Source organism: Dendronephthya gigantea, unplaced genomic scaffold, assembly GCF_004324835.1.
Source record: "Dendronephthya gigantea isolate DGI-Jeju-01 unplaced genomic scaffold, DenGig_1.0 000000F, whole genome shotgun sequence".
In the NCBI taxonomy this organism is placed as follows: Eukaryota; Metazoa; Cnidaria; class Anthozoa; order Malacalcyonacea; family Nephtheidae; genus Dendronephthya; species Dendronephthya gigantea.
In genome coordinates, this window is record NW_021163010.1 from 3,147,583 (window position 1) to 3,170,287 (window position 22,705).

Sequence of the window (22,705 nt, forward strand, 5' to 3'; positions counted from 1 at the left end):
CAAGTTAATAAATAAAATGGATTTCGTTGCGTAAAATGATCAGATCAATGCTACGTGACAATTATCTTCTGCAGCAGGTCAATTCCTGCATAGTGCATGCACCTGTTGTGGATGAATTATGAAGAAAATTCAATTCAAATAACTCCCTTGACAACACTGTAGGATTAGAAATTATTGTCTTGTACACATACAAGGTGTATTGAAAAAGTTAGTCGTGAAATATGTAACAAAAAGTCAAAAACTATGTAATGTGGCTTTTTTCCTATAGCGGACACATGTATACAGGAAGAGTCAAACATACTATTGGTAGTAATGCCCATCCAAACTGATTTGACATGTTGCCTAAGACTAGCCTGACTAGGTACAAACAAAACAAATCTATATCAAGATCTAGATTCCAAATTATAGGTTAAAGCTAGACAAAGATCATTATTGCACATCATTGTGTTTATAAACTTTATATCAACATTAAAATGTTATTCTCTGACCTTCATATATCAGTGAGAAAGGCAAATATACTGACCACTACCCTGCCCAAGTTGCTAGTTCCCTTTTCATCAGGAAAGTTATTTTAATTCTCTTTTTTTTCTCGAATTCTCGTTAATTCTCAGATACACATAAGCATATGATAGGCCACACCTTTTCTAGGAAGTTCACTCGTTCGAGAGTCGAGATCATCAGTCCATCACAGGAAGTCGTAAACGCAGTTGTGGCTGAGTGATTTTCCGTCGTATTTGGCATTCGTGCAACTAAATCTAGTAACAACAAACGATAGCAATAAATTTTTGTAATTTGTTTCTCAACGAATAAGTAGCAGCGCCGTCAAAAATGTGGAAAAGCATCGTTAAGGTATTTCTAATATCAATACCTTTGCCTTTGGCTTTGTAACATCTTTAAAATACTCTGTAGCATTCAGACACAGACTTCGTGCCACGTATGAGGCGATTATTAAGCTCATATTGTTATATTTTAATTAAATACCGATACCGTGTTAAACAAATTAGATTTTATATATAGAAACCTGAAGATAGCTTTAAATTAAATTAAAACAATGCATCCTTTAATATATCATTCTTCCTTGAATTATATGCCTATGCGTATGGTCACGCATGCATAGTTGTTAAAATCAGTAACTGTTGTCAGTGCTAACTAGCCAGTTAAGTCTGCTATAAGGAGAAGGCAAAGAAAGCGGAAAAACCAGTCTGCATTTGCAGACTATATGCACCTAGCTAGTAAGAGATTAAACCTTTCCAATCAGCTCCTTAGTGGCATGTCGGAAGACGATAATTGGGGGGGGGGGGGGCGTGAGGCACATATTCATATATTCATGTTACCAAACCTGTAAAGACAATGGATTTGAAAAGAAATTAATCTTGCACAACATGAATATATGAATACACCACTTATTTCTGAACAGATACATGGGAGATATATCCCAGGCCAGGATATATCCTAAGTTTAACTGGTTGACATAATTCATCATAATCACAAGATTCACAGCAAATCACAACTTCTAAATCATGATGAAATATGATCAAATGAAAATCATGCAATCTGCACACAAAAAATAATCCCTAATGTAAATATATAATGATGTAAACATTTAAATATGTTCCCCATACCTCTAAACTGCCCTGCACAAAATATGATCAGTGCCTAGAGATATAGCTATTAATCCTCATTGTGCACAATGACAGATCAGCCAGGAGTAATTATGGCAGAATTAACTACAACAAATCTAATTTGCCATTGCATTGCTGTTTTATTTGACCTGCTAAATCCTGGAATTGTCCCTGATTGTATAATCCTTTCTCTGGATTTATTTAAAAGAGAAAATTTACTGTTTTGCATAGGTTATGTTGCTTTGGATGGTTTTGTATGCTGTGTCATGTGTGAGTTCTCAGGTTGGTGACCTCAATGCTGCAGCTTTATTGTCATTGAAGATTGATCACTTCATTAATTATGACTAAAATACACAGTTCTGGTTCAAAGATGAACTAACACAAAATATACCTAATGTGATTGTCGAAGGCATGGATGTGCCAAAAGGATCATGTTGTTGCTGGGGGGGGGGGGAAAGAGATTTGGGGGCACTTATAGGGTGAAAATTAAAGGATGTCTTATACTACATCGAAAGGATGTCTTATACTACAAAATTCCAGTACATTCTTGCAAACTGTTCTTTCAGTGGTTGTATTGGCATTGTTTTCACCAGGCATGTCACTGGTCATTTAACTGACAGAGCCAAAATTAACTTATTGTTTATATTCTGCAATTTCAGTTGCTGGACAAAGCTGGTTGTAACTCAACCATAAGTTGTTATAGCCAACCACCAAGTTGTACATCATCTAAGGATTGTAAATATCTTCTTAAGTATTCTGTGCAAAACAATGAAATAATTGACTTCAACCTTAGTTCAAACACATTTGAATGGATTGCTGTTGGATTCAACCCCAAAAATCCAAGGATGGTACGTAACACATATTGGAATATTAATTGGACAATTTATTTTATACGTTAATTGTGACATTATGTGGCATTTTTAAGTGCGTTGATCATTTTTTTAGGCTGGTGGAGAGTCATTAGTGTGCGAAAGATATATAATTAAAGATAACGAAAACATTATTCTACGTCATTATAATATGAAAACGGAAGATCGTCCGTATCCTAGTCAAGTAAGTTTATTTACTGTTTATACACATGAACACTTCACTGGGAACAATATCATGCCATGGCCATCCTTTTAAACATTCTTATAAGGTCGTCGAGAGTGCAATTTATCATATCGAAAATGCTTCCATGATCATTAATAATTTGTACTTTAGCATAAAGAAAATTTTTAGCACTTAACGCAACTTCCGTGAAAAAAACGTTTTCCACCCTCATTGTTTAATACCACCTTAAAAAGTTTTTTCTGGTGGTTTAAGGATACAAATGCGACACTCGTGTCTAGAAGTAAATCAGGAAATATTTTGTCTTGCAGGTAAGTAATGGTATACTCCCGCCTGCAGGCTGCATGCGGGGGATTCTTACTACATTTAGGGTTGAACGTGTTGGTTGTTATAATTATAACCCGCGTTGTTGAACAGTTATATGTCACTGCCTATATAATTGTTTAATATTATATTATAAACTTGGAGATGAGAGAAAAAATTGCTGTAGGAATTAGGATTCTGTTATCCTCTCTCGACTAGTGCCGAAAACGGTTCCATCCTTTTTCTGAGGCGATGCAGAGTTCGACGTTGTAAGAAAAGTGCGCAACTCTCAAAATGCTTGATTGTCGATCGTGAAATATTTCTAAAATAACTCCAGCTAGTTTTACTATAACAGTTATAACAGTGCCAACTGTCAAGGCGACTATTGGAATACTGAATACGGTGCGTTGAAGAATTTTTCGCGAAAAATCAATCACACATTTTAGACAAAACAGGAACTTACCCAATAGTTGAAATGATACTCGTATAATGATCATATTATCGAAGGATTGCAATGGATTCGTCTTAACGTCAGAAAATAAAACTTTAAAAGCTATTGCAAGACGAAGTTTACTTTCGCGCATAATTTGGGTGCGCAGTATCACAGTGATACTGTCATGTTTAAACTTTCAAATATATGCGATTTTGATTCGCTAGTTTTGCGCTAACCGTATGTTTTAAATGCGTTTTAGACCCCGTTTACACTATGTCGGATTCACATGGTCACCGACATCAGTTTATAGTTTTTTTACGGTATGTCTGTCCCCAAAACTTTTCCATTTGGAATTTCTTGTTAAATCAACCATGCTACTCTTGATATGGTGGATTTCTACTGGCAGAGAAAATGCCTGTTCACTAAAGTCCAAACTAAGTTTGATGTCGTTTGAATCATGCGAATTCGGTATAGCGTAAACAGGGCCTTACTGAACCATGGCCAGGAGCGAGAATTCACAAAGTATGTCATGATAATAGGTAGTAATTTTTTCACTCCAGTCATATATATAATTACTGATATATGGACCGAGTGTCACAATATAAACAGCAACTTTTTGTCACAAGTTTAGTCAAAGTCAAACAGGGAGTACTATCGGGAAATACGTTATTCACAGAATGAAAGAGTTAATGATAAAACAGGGTAGAGAGAGTAATTGGCTTTTCTTTGATTCAACTGAAATAACTAAGCGACCAGAAAACACTGACAACATATCACATACGTATGCTTCCACCAATCAGACTGCAATGAACCCTGCGCACTCCCGTGTGAACAAATACCTTGTATAATATAAACTTCCCGGCACATTATGGTTTAAGGTATTTCCCGCCATCTTACAGGCGGTGCAAAAACAATTGTCAATTCTATAGTGACATGCATGACTTAAATGTCGTGATTAATAGGTATGTATGATTCATTCGGGCGGCTATTGAATTTTATGGGGGTTTTTATCCGCTGGAAGATCTGGTCTATTCGAGTATTCGTTAGTGGTGTACATACATAACTTTTACATGAATTATACTACTCGAAGCTTGTATTTTTTCGTCGTCTTCGCGTTCCCGTAAGTCCTACATTCAAACTCAAGCTATTTCCTCGACTGTAAGTGGCTTTAGGAGCAAATAAGAATTTACCAATTATGAAACTCTCTCTGGATTTAACATAGTTATGCTTTTGAGCGCACCTCAACCGCTCTGCTTTTAATGAGCCTAACTCGTCTAAACTTATTTGCATAAAGTTCGGTTTATGACAACAAACACGGCCGCTAAGCTGGCCATAAAGTGCATGCCGGAAAGTATATTTCGCCATATATGATCACAAGGAATGCAAAATTTTAAAAAAATGCAATATTTTTCCTCATTAAGACTTCGAATATTCCTGAATTCTTACTCGCCCTAATATCTGAAGTGTTTGTCAGCTTGAGTTTGGGAAAGCTTGCAAAATTGGGAGGAAAACGTCAAATCGTCCACGAATATTGCACTCTGTTGTGAGAAACAAACGAGATTCAGTCTTGATTTCGCTATAGCGTATCTTTCAGTTTGTACTTTTGAGTAAAGCTATGGGAGGGAAAACATCAAAGGAACAAAATGCCAATGAGAAAGAAGGGAGATCAAATGAAGCTGTACAGGATCTCACAAAGAATAAGAATTGGGTAAAAAAAATGGAGGAATATTTTGATGCTGTCGATTTAAACAAGAATGGCTACCTCACAGTTGAAGAGATTTTAAAATGGTCCGACAACATGAAAGAACTGTGTAGTGTAAGCGATGATGAAAGTGAAAACCTACAGAAGTGTTTGAAAGATTTTTATGGCGCGGCTGGTCTGCTCCCTGGTAAACAAGTCACGAAAGAAGAGTTTATCGAGGGCGTGAGTCATCTGAGCGAAGCTGAGCTCGAGAGGAAGAAGAATGGGGAGGAGACTTTGATGGAAAGTCTTTGTAATGCATTTTATAACGTGATGGATCTTAACGATGATGGTAAAATCACCCTGAATGAAGTGAAAACTATCATGAAAGCTTGTAATATGACCGAAGATGAGGCTGAAAAATGGTTCAATTTAGCAGATAAAAATAAAAATGGCGTTGTTGAGACTCATGAGTTGACTAAAGCTGAGTTTGAGTCTTGGTTCAGTCCGGAAGAAGAAGATTCTTAAGCAGTGATAAAAAACAATGTTGTTATTATGATTATTGACATTAGTACATTACTGATTTAGTGTTGCCAACAAATTTAAAAGGTCGTTAGTTTTTATTGAATATTGCATGGTAGACAATCTATAGAATAATTATGGTTTGGGCAAATATTTTTTAATAAAGAAATGTTTTTTTTTCACTTATTACGAAGTAGGTTTGAGTATTATATATTAACATGAAATAAAATGTTGTCATAAACTGATAAACGACAAATACTTTAGGAAGACTAGTATGCGTGTTATAATATAATTCGCATAGTTACCAAAGAATACTAACTACGTCTACAATCTAGAAGAATTAAATATTGATAGGTGCGGATGAAATTGCAGCTAAATTCGTAGTGTACGAGGTCGTATCTGATCTGATTTTATGTACTAAGCCATTATATTAGAAGCCAAATGCCTTATTAATAATAGATTGTTTAGTGTATTCGGCATCACGAATGTGTTAAAAACAATAAGTAAGGCTTTTAGCAGAGTAATGTTGTAGAAGTAAGAAGGACGGAAAATGAGACATTTTATCATTCAAATGTGGTTAATACTAGGCCTTATACGATATTATAAAATTTTATGCTTTCTATATCACTTTGCATATCAGCACCCAATATTTCAACATTTGCAATAATTTCAAACACGAACGAACATTTTCCGTCTCCCAAGTGTGCTCATTTACCAGTGCCCTTAATTAAGGAAAGTAAGGCCAAAATGGAGACATTTTGATTTCAGATTTGTGAGTGTTCGGCTACTTCGTTCATTCAACACACACTGACCCTGATTGTGTCTTGTTGAATCAGTGAACTGTGTCTGCATGTGTTAAATTCACTTTGCAATGTAACACACATGTGTCACTGTGAGATCAGTGGCGATCGTATTACATTTGGAAAGTGTTGTCATGTGTACATACTTGAAGGAATGTCTATATTCGTGCCTGAATTTACTGGAATCAGTCTATGTCATATATGCCTACTTAGTTCGACGGAAAACATTGCAACCGGAGAAATTTCATACGATTTCCTAGTGTTGCGGTGCCAAAATTAACAATTACACATCATAACTGGTTATTTTTGCCATGTTCCTTCCAAAAAACCAATATGGATTGTTGCATTCATATATCTCAAAAGGGTCACATGAGTTTTAGCTTATAAGCCACTATATATGATATCATTATGCCAATAGATATAAGTCCATAAATTACATAAGTACATATCATATGCATATATACATATATGCATACGTAAGGCCTAGGGATATGAGATGATAATGAATCTTAGAAAGGCTTATCATCTCATGCATTATCTAATGTTTGAATTGCATTCGACGCGACCAAAATGCGACGTATAACCTAGGTCTAAAATATTCAGATGTTTTAGAGTTTAAGTCAAGATATCATCTATCTAGTTATCAACTGGAAAGCGAAATTGGACAGCATTTGTTACAAATATATTTAGCTAATTAAAGTTATTGTGATTGATGTTGGAGTTGGCTGTATATATATATTTTTTTCGTAATATCTTTAGTGTTCATTATTGTACATTTGACTATTATCTGTTACAATCTTAATTGAAGTAACTGTATACTAGTGCCCCGTTTACACTACACTCGATTTATTGGCACGGCACGGCTAAAATAGGTACCCGTGCCTAGCTTCATCTGTGCTCGGCCTTTGCTTTGGTAGCCCGAACACTAATAAAATTGGGTTCGGGTACCAATTATAGCCGCGCCGCGCCGATAAATTGAGTGTAGTGTAAAAAACGGGGCTAAGATGTCCGCATTTGTGCAATGACACCAATCGTGAGATTAGAGTCGAGTGATGCAATGACACCAATCGTGACATTAGAGTCGAGTGTTGCACTCGAATCCCGGGACTATAGGGCCGAAAGGCTGAAGTATTACATGTATGAAACATCTAATCCTCAAGCGCAATTTTAATCTTATAATATAAGCTACGTTCACACGGGGACCGGACAAATTTGGAACCGTCCTCGAATTCGTCCGGTTCAGGTGTTAACACGGTAAAAACGAATGAAAATTTGATGGGTTCTACGTGTTCACATGCACGAGGAAACCGGACGAACTCCAGCACGGTCCCGAATTCGTTCGGTCCCGTGTGAACGTAGTCTTAGATACGACATTTCTTTTTATTTTAGGATTCAACGCAAGTTGGATCTTCAAGTTATACGTAGAAACAATCTTAGAAAACCAGTGTATTTTCTGTACGCTGCAGGAATGACGGATTCAAAACGTAACAATGAAAGATCTTTAAACGCAACTAGGAATTGCGATTTTGTATGGCCTGCATATCCTTCCCTTCAGTATCATTCTTATAAAACTGCATGGGCTCTGACGCTGCAAAAATAGCGTCCAAAGACAGAAACGAAAGAATGAGACTGCCACTGCTGCCAATATCGGTTTCAAATTGTCTTCAAAAATGACGACCTTTCAGTTTACATGGAGTTCACTGCATTATATTAAATAATTAACCATGTCCAGCATTTTGTATAAATCAAATGATTGCACTTCTGATTATTTCTTTTTATTTATCTAGATGATCCTGTCTGGATAAAAGAACATACATTTTCTAGAGCTCCTCGTTATCCTCTTAATGTTTTTGATGTATCTGATAATACCGACACAAGTAAAGCAATGAAGGTAAATTCACGTTTATACAACTTGTGAAGTTCAAAGAAAAGTGCATGTTCAAAGAAATGAAAGCCAATATTTCACAATTATGTAACAGCATCAATGTGACAAATCATGACCCTATTGAAATCTTACTGGTACTGGTGCACTGTTTTCAATATATAATATATTATAGTCTTGTCGGATTCTTCTTCTTTGAACAAGATCGATGTAGTGTTTCTGATAATTTAAACCCTTTGCATGTGTGTATGGCTTGTGATCATTCCTCATCTGATGTTGTTAAATAGTACGTGATGTTTAAACCCCGGCCTCCTGCTTAAGCTTAACTGAGACCCTACCCTTAAATATAATATATCTATATAGAGAATAGATACCAGTCAATGTGGGAAGTCCTTGGGTTGTTTGCGTACTCCGTCTAGTTGCAATGACAATACAGATTGCGATTACTTGCTGACGTTCAGGAAGAATAGCAATGATATCCTATTCTCACTCTCTGGAAAATCTGATGGTTGGGTTTCAGTTGGATTTAATGATAAACCAAAAATGGTGAGAAATTGAACCTTGCACAGGTTGTGATGATAGGTGTCGGCAACATAAACAACATGCCCTTATTATAAAAAAGATTCACAGGTCAAAATTTAGCATGGTATTACTGCAACTCTAGTGTACTGCAGAATTAATTTATGTACAATAACCTCAGTTAATTTTGAAGTACTAGTGAAGATTCGTTGATGCGGAAGTCGAAGTTACCCTCCCTTACTGTATCGAAAATCAAGTTGAACTGATTTTAGCAAGTTAAATTGAATTTTACTGTACACAGTCAGGTATAAACATGCAATTAACGAGAAAACGTTTGTGAATCGTAATTGTAAAACTTATAACCTAAAATTGTTCAAAAATTCATTAACAATGCCATGCAACGCTTTCATTCCTTGGAAACGAATTTAACCTTCAATTTAAGGCAACATGCCAGTCACCCTCAGTGCTCCCCTCCCTGCAAGTAGATTTCAATAAAACTTATATAATTCAATAAAATATTTTCTTCATTGAGGGCGGAACCGATGCTGTTATTTGTCAAGCAAAAGGAACTAATTCCGCTTACTTGTGGGTTGCTAACTTAAAATACAACACCCCTAAACTGATCACTGTGAGTATATCAGCTAGTACATTCCATTCAGTATTTCACTGTGCGGTGCATTAGCAAATCGTCTTTTAGTATGAACAGCATGCATGCGTGGTTGCTGTTCTGCACCAGGGTAACTTAAGCGATAAAACAATATCTTGTTTCACTTGCAACTATATAAGTTTAAAGATTGTATTATTGAGGCTAGTACTAAGTTTAATAAAATGTTCAGCGATAAATATCGATCCGCGCGCTTATCGTATAAATATAAGTCTCTTAATCTTACACAGCCTCCCCAATCATATATCTATATCTATGTATGACATTGACGTTATCTGTTTGTTCCATGTTCCGTTATTTTCAAGCCGAACGAGACCAGAATCCTGGATGGAAAATTTGAAGATGGAATAATCTATTGCAAGTAAGCTACGTGAAAAAGACGGAATTACAGGATTGAGAGTGACCATGCTAACGGATACATGAATATGTGACTGAGTGTGATATCAAATATATATAGATGGCAAATACGTGCAGCTGTTGCAGATGAATGAATGCGCGTCTTATTTTTGTTTCCAGGTTTACAAGGCCTTTAAAGCCAACGGCGAAAAAAAGAGTTGCTATTGATATTCCCAGATACATAATATATGCCAAAGGTTAGAACTTTTTCAATGAAATTATATATGCCGCATGATATTATTTCTGATTAAGATATTAAGAAGGAGGATTAATGCATGCACCACGTATATATAAAAGCCAGTATACTACATGTATATACATGCATCTATGCATAAACCTTCATCGTGTCCATTAATCAATGTCAGTGAAACCTGTCAGTGAAAACAGAGAATTGAAGAAATATTTAAATTTTTGTCATATCAGGTAAGGGAGTCGCAAAATTACACGAACACGCCGACGAAGATAAAGGATGCTCGGAGAAGAAAGTTGATTTTGGAAATCACATATCTTATGATTTGGGTGATTGTGGAGGTGGCCTCGAAAGAGTCCATGGTAATGCTTCTTTTCAACATCCCTGCCGCTGAATGAAATATTGACGATCTACATAAGAATAATCGATGGATCGAATATTCAATGCATGCGAACATAGATGGTTTCCAAACATGGAATAAAGAGTAAAAAATAGCTAGTAAGCATGATGCATCCCAAAGGATGGAATAAAAATCCATTCAACTAAATTTCTAGTCAATATATAAATTTTTAAACAAATGGGGTTAAAAGGTGAGCGAAGTCTTCTTGTTTCCCAAAATAATGCAGGATCAACCTGCACTAATTCATTCCCTTGGCTATATATGAATGTTCTACTGGCATTTAATGCATGCATAAATCTACTTTATCTTACAGGATCTTTTATGATTTTTTCGTGGATGTTCTTAGTAATAATCTCCATTTTTATTGCGCGATACTCTCGTTCGTTGTGGCTGGGTTTGAAAATTTTTGGCAGTGATGCTTGGTTCCAGGTATATTTAACTTATGAAGTGTTTTGATTTCTCATTTTAATACGATTTTATCAATTCCTACTTAAGAAAACATTCGCATGCGGGCGGTGAATATTTTACGTCTTCTTACTGAGTAGCTTTATGCGGCAGCATCGCGCGGCAAAGACTACTACTCATCAGCTACTAACTATAGCATGCAACATTCTCATTTTGACCGGCGCCTCGTAAGTAGCAGTTTAGGTGGAATATCTATTGTTATAAATGAGCTCTTTTTTAACTATTTAACTGTCTAGTTTCACCGCTTGATCATGGGAATTGCTGTTCTTTTTACCATCGTAGCAATAATTATTATATTTACCGACAAGGGAGGATGGAGTGAGGTATGTCAAAGAACGTCGTGTAATGTGAGTTTACGTTAAAAATATTTTTCAGGATCGTAGTGGAATCTTTACCATGAGTTCCTATAAGTTCAATAGGCTTGTATTAATTGCGTCGAACTGTAAGGAAAAGCTGCATGTATAGTGCATGTTGTGACAAACATTTCTAGTTTGTTTTACAGACCTTTTACGACTGAAAAATTTTAGACGATTTCATACTCAAACGAATTATTACTGATCTGAAGAAAAAATACCAAATACTGCGGACCTTTTAAAGGCGAATAAAATAAGTATCGTATACTCTTTTCCAACAGAGTGCCGGTGCTCATGGAAAACTCGGTATCGTTGTCATGGTTCTTGCTATTATTCAACCAACCATTGCTTTCTTCCGACCTCACCCAAGAAAACCGAGGTGGATTTTCTTGTTGAATCAGCATTTTAGTATATCACAAAGATTTTATGATATCCAAATATATTTACACTATTTACTGCGATTTATGTCCGACGTATATCTTCTTTTTCTTCCTATGAAGACGTGTCTTATTTAACTGGTTTCATCGAATTGTTGCCTTATTACTTGTTATTTTGGCGGGTAATTTCTTCATTAACTTCACTATTTATTCAAATATTAAACCTATACAATCGAATACGTATCTTCTTGTGGTGTAAGTGTTCTGTTGCGATGCAACGTTCACTATAACTCGTTATAATATTTGCAATAATCATTTATGCAAGTTTTGGTGTTTGTTTGATATAATTTATCATATTATTCACCAATTTCGCCATTTTTTTTATTTTTGTTCAGTTGTTACAGTTTTCAAAGGCAGTGAACTTCTATTTTCTGATGAAAATAATGTGTCTAAATGCGTGATTGCACTTATTGTTGTCGCCCTGGTAACAGCCTTGGTTCTGGAGTACCTGGCATTCCGTATCAGAGCGAAAAGTTCACCAAGTTAGTTAACTATACTAATATATATACAATCTTTTCACATGACCCTGTGCATTTGGCGGGGCATTAAATTGAAATATTAAATCTGCATGCAGGCATTGCTTAAAAACTTACAGGTATGCGCCATAGGTTTCCGTAATTTAAATAACGTATATAGATATATCCTCCAAAGACTTGACCTATACCTCAGTACAGCATTATTTACAATGGTTTATTTTCTTCAAGGTGTCGGTCTTGCATCTGAAACCTTACAGGAAGAAAATTCTATTGTGGCAGAATCTTTTTGGGTGCGTAAATAGCTATAATCATTAAGAAAAATTATTATACGCGCCGGCAAATTAGTTTCAAACTCCATATAATCTAATCTACATTGCATTTGAACTCATTTTACTGTGTGAATTTTACATTTCGTATAATTTTTATATTGGTAAAACAAACGTTTGCTCAAAAGGTAAACCCATTTGATAACAGATATATACGCCTTTTCATGGTTTGTGACGCCATCTTGAATGCAGTGTTTTCCGCATTCAGTGTTTCTCACTTACAAAGTAACTAAATCACCCCAACAACACTAAATTACAGACCAAACGTGCATATGGCGTAAAGCTATGTTTATGGCTTGTTCCGAACGGGATATTTATAAATTTGGGCCAATGCTGTTGAGTTCATATTAATAAAATAGTTTTTAATTCATGCGTGTATATTTTGTAAATCTGTTTTCTAGGAAACCAAGCTACAGCGCGTGTTGTTGGTGGTATTCTCACTCGTAGTTTTTATACAAGCGGCTGTTATGATCGCGTACGTGGCGGGGGCTGGGGAAGACGATGACGACGATGATTAGATTTGAAAGACCTGACAGTTTTGAATTTGTATTTCTAGCGTGAAATTATTAATATCTAAGGCTGCATGCCGCGATAAAAATATTAGTTTAGCACAAACTAAGCTGTGTATAGAAACTATAGGGATGATGTCTACTGTACATCCATTAAACTATATAAGATTATAAGTGTATGTACCTGAGGTACTTTTAGTATAAATCGTGCAATACAGACTAGTAATGACTAGCAGTATGTGATATGTATGTATACCTGTATGAACTGTGTGGCAACCGCAGCTATGATTATAATGATGATTATGAAGTGCTTCACATTAAACTATTTGCTGATTTAAGTGATATGGCCAAAAGCGAAAACCTATAGCCTAAGAAGTTAACGCCAATAGAGTGCTTTACCGGTTTATACCCTGCGTCAAGTTAGACTTTCTATAGTACAGTTAACCCTGTGTGCTAATATCATTACGTCTCTTAAGTTATCGTGATCCAGTATACTAGTTCGAGTAGTATACGTATGTTTTTTTATCATGCACGAATTCGAAGCTCTGAATTCTCTACTTTAACGTAGACATGAAAAGTGAAAACACAAGAAAGCCAATTGTAAAAGCTATAATTAAAAACTTAAACTGTAAACCAAATTCACAATGGTTATTCTTACAACTACAGCAAGTCTGTACAAAGCTCTACATTAACGACTTACAATAATTGATTTGGAGAAGATAGTACGAAAAATAAAAGGAAAATAAAGGCAGATTATTCAGTTCAGCGATTGTTCTCTCTGCGGGAGATTTTCACCACCTTTGTGTTCACGGAGAGAGCAATCATCTAGAGGACCGACTTGGGTTATCTTACAACGCAATATCCTTTTGAAAGCAACTCGCAGTTTACGATTCATCAACGTATATACGATCCAGTTACAACAACTGTTGGCATACCCCAGCACTAGAGATAAACGAAGTAAATCTGCCGGTACTTTCTTTCGCGTAACCACTCGAGATATTGTCGCACAAAAGTACGGCAACCACATGACAAAAAACACTCCAACTATCACACTGATTGTTTTCACAGCTTTTATTTCCCGACGCAGTGGAGAAACAGTTGAAAACCTGGTTTCTAACACGCTAATCCTTCGCACCTGTTTCCGGGTTATGGAAAATATCGCGCCATATGATGCTATCATTATACCAAGTGGAAGTACGAAGAAAAAGCTGACCAATAGCGAGACCAGAATTTTATCACGTGACCTTGTATTCCAATTTACTTCGCATTCGATAAGTTGAGGATTATATAGTATATCACCCAGTCCAAAGTGAGGGAATAATCCAATAACACACGACAGTAGCCATAAAATAAGAATAATCATAATAGCTTTGTTTGATGTTATATGAGTGTTGTAATAGAAAGGATATTTTATACATAGCATTCGCTCCAGACTTATGCACATGAGATGTGCTATTGAGCAAGCACATAATATATAACTACACGTCGCACTTCCCTGGCACCAGGCCTCTCCGAATGGCCAGCGGCGCATGAACGATGCTACGATGACGTAAATTTCACGCAACAGCGGTACAAGTAGGTCAGCGGTTGCCAAACTAATAATAAAGTAGTTAGGTATCGTGCGAAGGCGTTTGAACTTTATAAACGCTAATACGACTAAGCCGTTGCCAAATAGAGTAATCAAAGATAACACTGACATGCTTGCACCATATAAAGTCGCAGTAAGCACTGAGATGTTGCTTGGTTGTTCACTGATTTTCATTCTGCCCCTGCTAAGAAACAAGATCGTGCATCAGAATTTTGAACTTTAGTTGATCTGGTGGTGTAAACTACCTTACAAAGCATTGCCGTAGAGGATTTTTAAAGAGTGCGGGTGAAAAACACAATTTTTTGGTGAACTTGCACTCTGAAAGTTTAATTTACTACCATCTTAACACGAGGACAAGCTCGAAGTGACTGCACCAATAAGCTTGAAGTTTATAGCTTTTCCGTTCTTAAAACGTACGAGTCACTTATTCCACCATAAGAATAGCTTATACATGCAATCTTTCTTTTGTGGAATCTCAGGGCCGTAAATGGTTTAAATATAGGCTGCCTATAAGCTATTTGTGATAGTTTCGTAAAATGCCAGTTTGATAATTGTACCGAATGTCAGAACCACCTGAAGGGACTGAAGGGTTTATCGGATATCTACAGTCAGATAAATTGCTTATTGGGTGTTCATCTTTCCAAATTGGTCAAAAAAAATTCAATACGCTAAAATTTAAATATCTTTATGTATTTAAGATATCCATTTTATATAATACTGTATACCTGCCAAGTGAGAAGCAATTGTTTCCTCGAAATTTCACTAAGTTAATATAGGCCCCAGATATCTCTTGAAAATTAAGTGCCAAGCCCAAGGTGTGCGCAAAATAAAATACTTTTATCATGTGCTTTATTCAATATATCGTTGCAAAGTGGATAATCCCTGGTTACGACGTGTTTGCGGACTCCCAGTCTACATCAGGTTGATTCTTAATTAGTACAAGTTGAGTGACATTTCGTCATAAGCACACAGCCTCGAAATTAAAGATCTAATTATATCGAAATTGCCTACATAATATTATCTTGTTACGATATCACCAGTTTAACAGTACATATTAGTTCATTATATCCGACGATATAAATCCTTGTTTAGAACCTGGGCCATAGTAGCATATAACCATATAACTTAGTGTGGATCAGTGATGTGGACGTTCTGTAGGAAGAACAATTATTTATAAATACTGTACGAGCTTTTGATTCGTGTCTGCAGACTTCAGTCTTCGACGGACGATTGCAATGCAAAAATCCTGATGAAGTGATTGGTTTCTAATTAAGCACACAAAGACTAACAGGTAATATAATTTACCAAGTGATTGACAGCTCTTCTTTAATCTAAGATTAACGAGCTAAGAATGCTTGCTAGGGGGTTAGTGACTTAGTGTCATGCTCTGTGTTCAATGTATATACTATGTTGTGCTATGTTTCCAACATATTTTTGTTCCTCTACGTACATGCAATGTCATCTTTGAGTTCTTTTTTATCTTAAAGGCCGCATTAATATCGGAACCGTTACTTCGTTAGATCACATGTATTAGTTTGATCTTAAGGTGTCAGTTTGCCCCTGACTGGAGAAAGAATTTATTCTAGTTTGCAAGGGCTGAAAGAGCTAGGTTGCAAACAGGATGATTGAGGGTCGAGTTTTAACGGTTTTCGTAGGCTTTTGGTATGAAAGAAAAAGAATTATAACATTTGACTTGTAACCGATGTAGATGATCTATTTTTAGTATCACCGTAACTTAGCAAATCTATCAACAAGATAAATTTTCTGTTACAGGAGTAAGGATTAGATGAAAGGTTATTTTTGGAACTAGTATTAACCGCATCACGTTTTGTGTATTTGGCATAGTTGGTATCATAAATACTCTGATCATCACCATTCATATATCTCTTTAATACCTTTTCTTTAACTAAAACCCTTAGCAAGCGCTCTACAATGTAGCAAAATATACACGATCAGTGTTCTTTTATGCGGAGCCATATAGCTCTTGTTTGTTTGATTTTTCCTCAGTATACAGCCAGAAGTGTAGCGTTGAAGAAGGGTGTCAAGCCTTTTTTAATCATCTACGTACGAGATCTTGACAACTTGACACCTTCGAATGAATACCATAGCCTTTGCAGATATCGTCTGTTAAGAAAACAGGTTCTATCTAAATAAGACTCTGCACCATTGACACCATAGCAACCACATTATTTTTCACAGCTATGTATTCAGACCACGTCGTGATAAACTGAGCGATGTAAAACTGGAGAGTAATTCATGAATTTCATCCACCTTTAAAATGCGATGAAAAGTTATACAAAAACGAACTTGGTACAAACATAATTTAGTGTAAAACTAAACTCCACTATTGAGATATATTCATCTGATCTGCGCTATATTATTATTATGCTGACAACTGTAACTACAATTGATCAGTAACATACCTGCTTGATTGAGGTAGTTTTCTCAAGTCTATCAAAGATATCATCCAAGTTTTCCTGCTCATTCATTACATGTCCTACTTTTGAGAGATATATCTGTAACAGCTTCACCACTTCCATAACAACAGCTTTGAAAGCTTTTGCTGTTGAATGAGCAATTTCATCTTCTTCAATCAAACGTAATCTTGCAAATGCCAACTGCAGAGGAGATCGACCACATTCATCAAGCGCATTGACATTTGCACCTGAAATATTGCCATTTTTGTCACGTTTTTGGCTACAGCATTTCTTGTATTTAATGAGCTATTTCTATTACTGGTTTACTGGTAAGACCATGCATAATCAGAATATTAAATAAATTTAAAATGAATTTCAAGAAAATTTAATAAAATATCTTAATAAAATTAACCTACCATGTTCAGCTAAAATAGTCACAATCTTTATATGACTAGCACATGCAGCTAAATGCAAAGGTGTATTCCCATTAATATCTTGCAAGTTAGGGTTTGCTCCATGACTTAATAAAACCTGTACAATTGCCACATCTCCTTTAGAGGCAGCAAAATGGAGAGCTGTACGTTTCTTTGTGTCAGCACAAGATACTTTAACCCCCTCTCCTATAAGTCTTTCCACCATCTCAAAATTGCCACTGTTGGCCGCTTCTCGAAACCTCTTCTCACCAAGGAAATTAAGTCCAGCACAGGTACGAAGCACCTTTTAAATATGTAAAATAATTGTATCAGTATAAATCCTAGTATGAAACCATCAAAATAATTAAGCTACTGTATATATACTTAAATGGTCACTCAATAAGCATAATGACATAGCTATGATGTTTACCCAATGTCATTGTTTTTTAATTTCAATTTGTTAAGTTTGATGAAATATTCTAGGGAGTAGAAATCAACCTTTGAATGTCTCCTGGTTGTTAACCTAGATGATTTCAACTTTGTCTTAAGTTCTCTTTGCTCATTTTCACTTGGTAATGCTTGATAACCAGACCCAAAATTATCAGGTAAAACATTTGTGAAGTTAAGTCCAGCAGGAGCTTCAGGTGACCAATTCAGGTGGATTTTGGACCTATCTTCTTCTGCATTACTTTCTGTCATAATACTAGAAAATATAATCTACCATCACATATTTTGTGTGTAATCTTATTCCTGATTGGTTGGAAACATTATTTAGCACTAATTCTCAATATTTAGTATTTATTAGATCATTTTACCTGCTGACATGCTCAACATCCAATAATTACTTGCACAAAAAACAATTATTAGACTCTGCCATGCCCTAGCCTTGCACCCCAATTACTCAAAAAATAGAATTGATCACCAAAGAGTTGCTCATCTAGGGCTGGTTGTATAAAACTCTTTAACTACATTTTGCATGGTTAAATCATAGTTAACTCTGAAATACAAAACTCTGATTGGCAAAACTTTCTGAATGTGAAAAAATTTCATTAATAGGCTGAGTAGTTCACGTAAAATAGCGTGTTGAAGTTTGAATAATTTTTTTTAATACACCCTGTACAACTGGCCCCTGTATACAACCTTGTACACTGGGTTTTTTATCTGGATAAAATGTCGATGTTTCTAATGTCTTTAATTAAATGAATATTAAAACAAAAACTTATTTGGCTTTCACATGATTGGAATCAGTGTTATCCACTGACAAAGTCAATTCAATACATTGGATAACCAGAAAGCTAATAACATAATTTAACTGGCCAGAGTATTAAATGAGGATAATGGTAGCTACTGCATTTAAATCTGCAAGCTGTACCACCGCCAAAATTATATATCTTAATCATATACGGATATACCTTGCTCACACGCTTCTTCGCAAGTTGAAATGCTGCTTGATGTTAGACAAGATCCATCATCACCTTTTATATTTGCTTCGTTTTTCATTTCAACAATACAATTTACTAACTATAAGCCTATGTGTATATTTATTGAGCCAACAAAATTTGTTAGCGGTATGACATAGAAATACTTTATATAGTATAAACATAAGAGTAAACTTGAACACGTAACAGTCGTAACTTGAATCTCCGCTGTATCACACAGTAACTATGATCACACAGAGATTATTATCACAGATGAGGCATATGATTACATTAGCCTCCTCTACAGGCATCTTTAGCTTTCCCTGGGATTGCTCTCTACTACTTACTCTGTGAAATTTTTATCCATCTTTTATCTATGGCTATATGTGTCGCTATATCTATGCTATATCTATGACTACCGACGCCGCTAGGCACTAGCTTATTGTCACGTCATTTTGATATGGGCACGAAAAATTTTAGGCGTTAAAAATTTTTAAGACTTTAGAATGAACTTAAAATATTTCAATCGGCTCTGGCAAGAAAATTGCATAATGCCCGAATACATTGAGTAGGATTATAATTAAAATTCTCTACAACGAAAACTACAAGTTAAAACTACAAAATTCAGTCCTGACGATCATTCTATTTTAAACATATTTCTGAAAAAGAAATGTGAGTGTTGTATAGTAAAATCGGCCACAATACAATAATGGCAAAATATTTTTATCTACAATTCACAAAGTGTGGAACAGTGAAAATCTGAGAACAGCGGTAATTATTAAATACGTTCAGTTGGGCACTTCGATGTTTTAAGTTTTTCCGTTAACACATCAATAAAAATCTTGAACGACAATAAATGTAACAAAGATTACATCAGATGACAGAAATAATATCAATACAAAAAATATCCTGCATATCCTTAGTCATGTAGAGCAACAATTTTTTTTAAATTTCTTCGTCTGTCAACGCGACCATGATGATTTTGGTGGAACCAACTCTATGAGTCAGGAGCACAGCTCGTTTCCAACAAAACTGCATCTGTATTTATACTTTCTTCGGTATCCTTATTCTCCGGTCTCTCTTCTTTTTCTTTGGCATCTTCTGCTGGCCAATTTTCTCGTTTTGTTTTTGCCAAAGGCGAACCCTCAAGCTTATCATGTTCTAAAGAATAATGTTCTTGCCGTGTCTCAACCGATACATTATCTTTCATTTCACACGAAAACTGCTGACTTTGTAAGTCACCTGGCTCTTCAATCGTTGACGAGTTATCTTGCTTTGGTTTCAAAGGTTCATCTTGCAAACTTTTTGTTGGAGACGAATAGCCAAATTTTGTTTGAACCGGGGACTGTTCATCTTGCAAGATTTTGTTCAGAGGAAGGTCGTTGATGTTGGCTTTGCCAGACGGGAGCGGTACATCTGTTGACTTCACCGGGGACTGGCTTGGCATTGACACTGGCTTTCCTAAACGCCATCTCCACAATGCATGACAACAACCAGGAAGACAGTTTTTTTTATTGTATGCCATAGTATGGGAGGGAGAAAGATCACCATCCTTTACGACTAAAAATGCAGAATATGGTATAGTCTCGATTAAACGAAAAGTATTCATTTCTAAGCGTCGTCTTCGCTTTTTCTTAACTATTTTAATCTCATCATTATTTTCTCTCTTTTCTTTGCTCTCGTCTAAAGTCTTACTCAAATTGTTTATACCATCTTGTCCTAGCAAACCCTTTCTTCCATCGAAATTTTGTTCACTAACATTGGTATTATTACTTGTATCTGGTTTCATCTCAACGATAGCTATATCTGGGTCAAAACTTCCCTCCAAGTTAGTCTTCTCCTGTTCTGTAAGACTTGCACGTTTTTTCCCCTTTTTATTTGCTTCATTCGTTTTTTTTAAACTATTCTTGCCAACTTTCCGAACTGTAGCCAGAGGATGTAAATCTTTATCCACAATCTTCTTTTTCTTTCCTGATTTTTCTTTAGATATTGCGTGAGGAAGTTTTCGTTTCTTTGTACATTTTAATTTATCTTTTAGTTTTGTCATTGCAGGTTTTAACCCACCTGAATTGTTATCACTCTTCATAACATTATCAGAGATATCTTCACTTTCAGCATCATTTAAGCCAGACTGTGGTAAAATACCATTCGCCACATGCCACTTATTATGAGATCTTTTAAGAAGCAAAGTTGGAGAACGTGGCTCAACATAGTTGCTACCATTGTTGTTGGCTTCTGAATATGGTTCATCAAAGTTATCATAGTCAAACCTGGTCTCTGCTTGGTCATCAACAATGTTTGAATTCATATCCAGAGATAAAGCATCAGCTTTTAACTGCTTACTGTTTGCATCCAATGCACATTTTTGACCAGGTATAGTATTTTCATCCTCAGTTATATCGGTATAGAATTGGTAGGATTGAAGTAGTTCCATTTGTGTGCGACGTTTTCGTTTTTTGCCATTTTCTTGCATATTTTCGTCAGATATTGAATCAATTGTTGCAACAGGAGAAAGGCTCCGAACATTTTCATCAACTTGTATTGTTGCTAGATTTGAACTTACTGATTTTGATGTTGATTTTTTACCAACCCTGCTGCCTTTGACCAAATTTGCTCCATCTTTGACAGGCTTTTTGCTTGCTTTGATTGCCTTTTTTTGCTGATTACCAATTTTGGGTTTTTTACCTTTAAAAATATTTTGACATTCCATCACCTTGTTGATATCCATGTTTTTATCATCGCTTACCAAATCTAGTGAGGTGTGGTCAGGTTTGCATTGCTCTAAAATCAAGTCACTGTTACAACTATTTGGAATATTGATATTTAAATTTGATCCTTCTGGTTCTTGCTGGTCCGTAGCATCATTGGAACCACTTTTTTCTGAGTATTTTTCCCAATATCTTTCAACATCTTCTCTTGAGACTAGAGTGCAGTTTGAGAAAGCTTGTTTGGTCCCTCCTAATTCTTTTACCAAGTCAACCTCTGCTCTGTTACATGCATGTTTAGTAGCTTTCAGCCTTGTAAATCTATTGCCAACTGTACCTTAAGAAATATCAAGAATAATATAGTGAATTCAAATTAAATATGAATGATAATTTGGTCACATACAGAATTAGATTGGTACTAGCATATGGTATTCAACAAAATCTTTAGCTTGCAGGTTGCTTCCAAAGGTTGTTAGTCAAGTCAAAATTGTAAAATTGAAATACAAGATCTAGATTTAAGGGGAGGATATCAAATATAACAGGGTGAACTTTATGTCATTTTACGCAAAAAAGTATGTGTTACAATGTTGACACATTAAACACATAATTCCTATGAAACTATTACATATGCTTTACATTGACCACGCAATTGACTTTTCAGAATTGGCTGTACCTCGTTTTGTGCCTTGACAAAGTTTAAGCATGATTTCATAAAAAGTAAACATCTGAATGCCATTGACTGTCAAAAATAACATATCCTCTCCTTTAAACTTTATTCGACCAGACTCCTCAATGGAATTGAAGGTAGATTTTTTAATATCGTGTTTGTTGTGCGACTCTATATTCTCCTCGAACGTCTCCCCATTCTCGCCTTCTTCAACCAACGGTTCTATTGCTGCTTGATCGTTCATGTTTTCAAATGCTTTTTATTTATTTATTTATTCAAACAATTCATTTGTTATGTTTATTGTAACCGTTATTTCAAAAATCTTGGCAAATTAAATTAATATTTTCTTTTACTCAGAAGCCCTAGCTTGGAATGAGATTACGTTCTTTCAATCAATCAATGGTCATTTTAGACTGAGGACAGCAGCTTCACATTGATATATCGGATACTTCATCTCGTTCAAATAACT

The 22,705-nt window shown here is 35.6% G+C and overlaps 5 protein-coding genes across 5 annotated transcripts; 2 read left to right on the top strand and 3 right to left on the bottom strand.

The window, feature by feature from the left end:
- Positions 1-694: 694 nt before the first annotated feature.
- Positions 695-13,602, top strand: LOC114517050 (putative ferric-chelate reductase 1). The gene is made up of 19 exons (XM_028536694.1): positions 695-849; positions 1,854-1,904; positions 2,282-2,470; positions 2,568-2,675; positions 2,928-2,983; positions 7,801-7,895; positions 8,199-8,302; positions 8,657-8,839; positions 9,345-9,440; positions 9,782-9,837; positions 9,993-10,069; positions 10,296-10,424; positions 10,776-10,891; positions 11,164-11,250; positions 11,562-11,659; positions 11,781-11,839; positions 12,053-12,199; positions 12,422-12,483; positions 12,921-13,602. The coding sequence occupies exons 1-19, from the start codon at positions 829-831 to the stop codon at positions 13,035-13,037; spliced, it is 1,851 nt and encodes a 616-aa protein (XP_028392495.1). The 5' UTR covers positions 695-828; the 3' UTR covers positions 13,038-13,602.
- On the top strand, positions 4,472-6,482 carry LOC114517059 (obelin-like). Its single transcript, XM_028536704.1, has one exon. The coding sequence runs from the start codon at positions 5,024-5,026 to the stop codon at positions 5,615-5,617; it is 594 nt and encodes a 197-aa protein (XP_028392505.1). The 5' UTR covers positions 4,472-5,023; the 3' UTR covers positions 5,618-6,482.
- Positions 13,603-13,746: 144 nt separating the features above from the next.
- LOC114518109 (beta-2 adrenergic receptor-like) lies at positions 13,747-15,598 on the bottom strand. The gene is made up of 2 exons (XM_028538038.1): positions 15,342-15,598; positions 13,747-14,800 (listed from the first exon to the last, which is right to left on the bottom strand). The coding sequence occupies exons 1-2, from the start codon at positions 15,458-15,460 to the stop codon at positions 13,786-13,788; spliced, it is 1,134 nt and encodes a 377-aa protein (XP_028393839.1). The 5' UTR covers positions 15,461-15,598; the 3' UTR covers positions 13,747-13,785.
- A 446-nt stretch (positions 15,599-16,044) lies between these two features.
- On the bottom strand, positions 16,045-18,968 carry LOC114518119 (ankyrin repeat domain-containing protein 54-like). The gene is made up of 5 exons (XM_028538050.1): positions 18,859-18,968; positions 17,945-18,149; positions 17,450-17,750; positions 17,040-17,281; positions 16,045-16,887 (listed from the first exon to the last, which is right to left on the bottom strand). The coding sequence occupies exons 2-5, from the start codon at positions 18,143-18,145 to the stop codon at positions 16,816-16,818; spliced, it is 816 nt and encodes a 271-aa protein (XP_028393851.1). The 5' UTR covers positions 18,146-18,149; positions 18,859-18,968; the 3' UTR covers positions 16,045-16,815.
- Positions 18,969-19,458: 490 nt separating this feature from the next.
- Positions 19,459-22,557, bottom strand: LOC114522253. Its single transcript, XM_028542903.1, has 2 exons — positions 22,243-22,557; positions 19,459-21,906 (listed from the first exon to the last, which is right to left on the bottom strand). Exons 1-2 carry the CDS (start codon positions 22,478-22,480, stop codon positions 19,862-19,864), a joined length of 2,283 nt encoding a protein of 760 aa, XP_028398704.1. The 5' UTR covers positions 22,481-22,557; the 3' UTR covers positions 19,459-19,861.
- Positions 22,558-22,705: the final 148 nt, after the last annotated feature.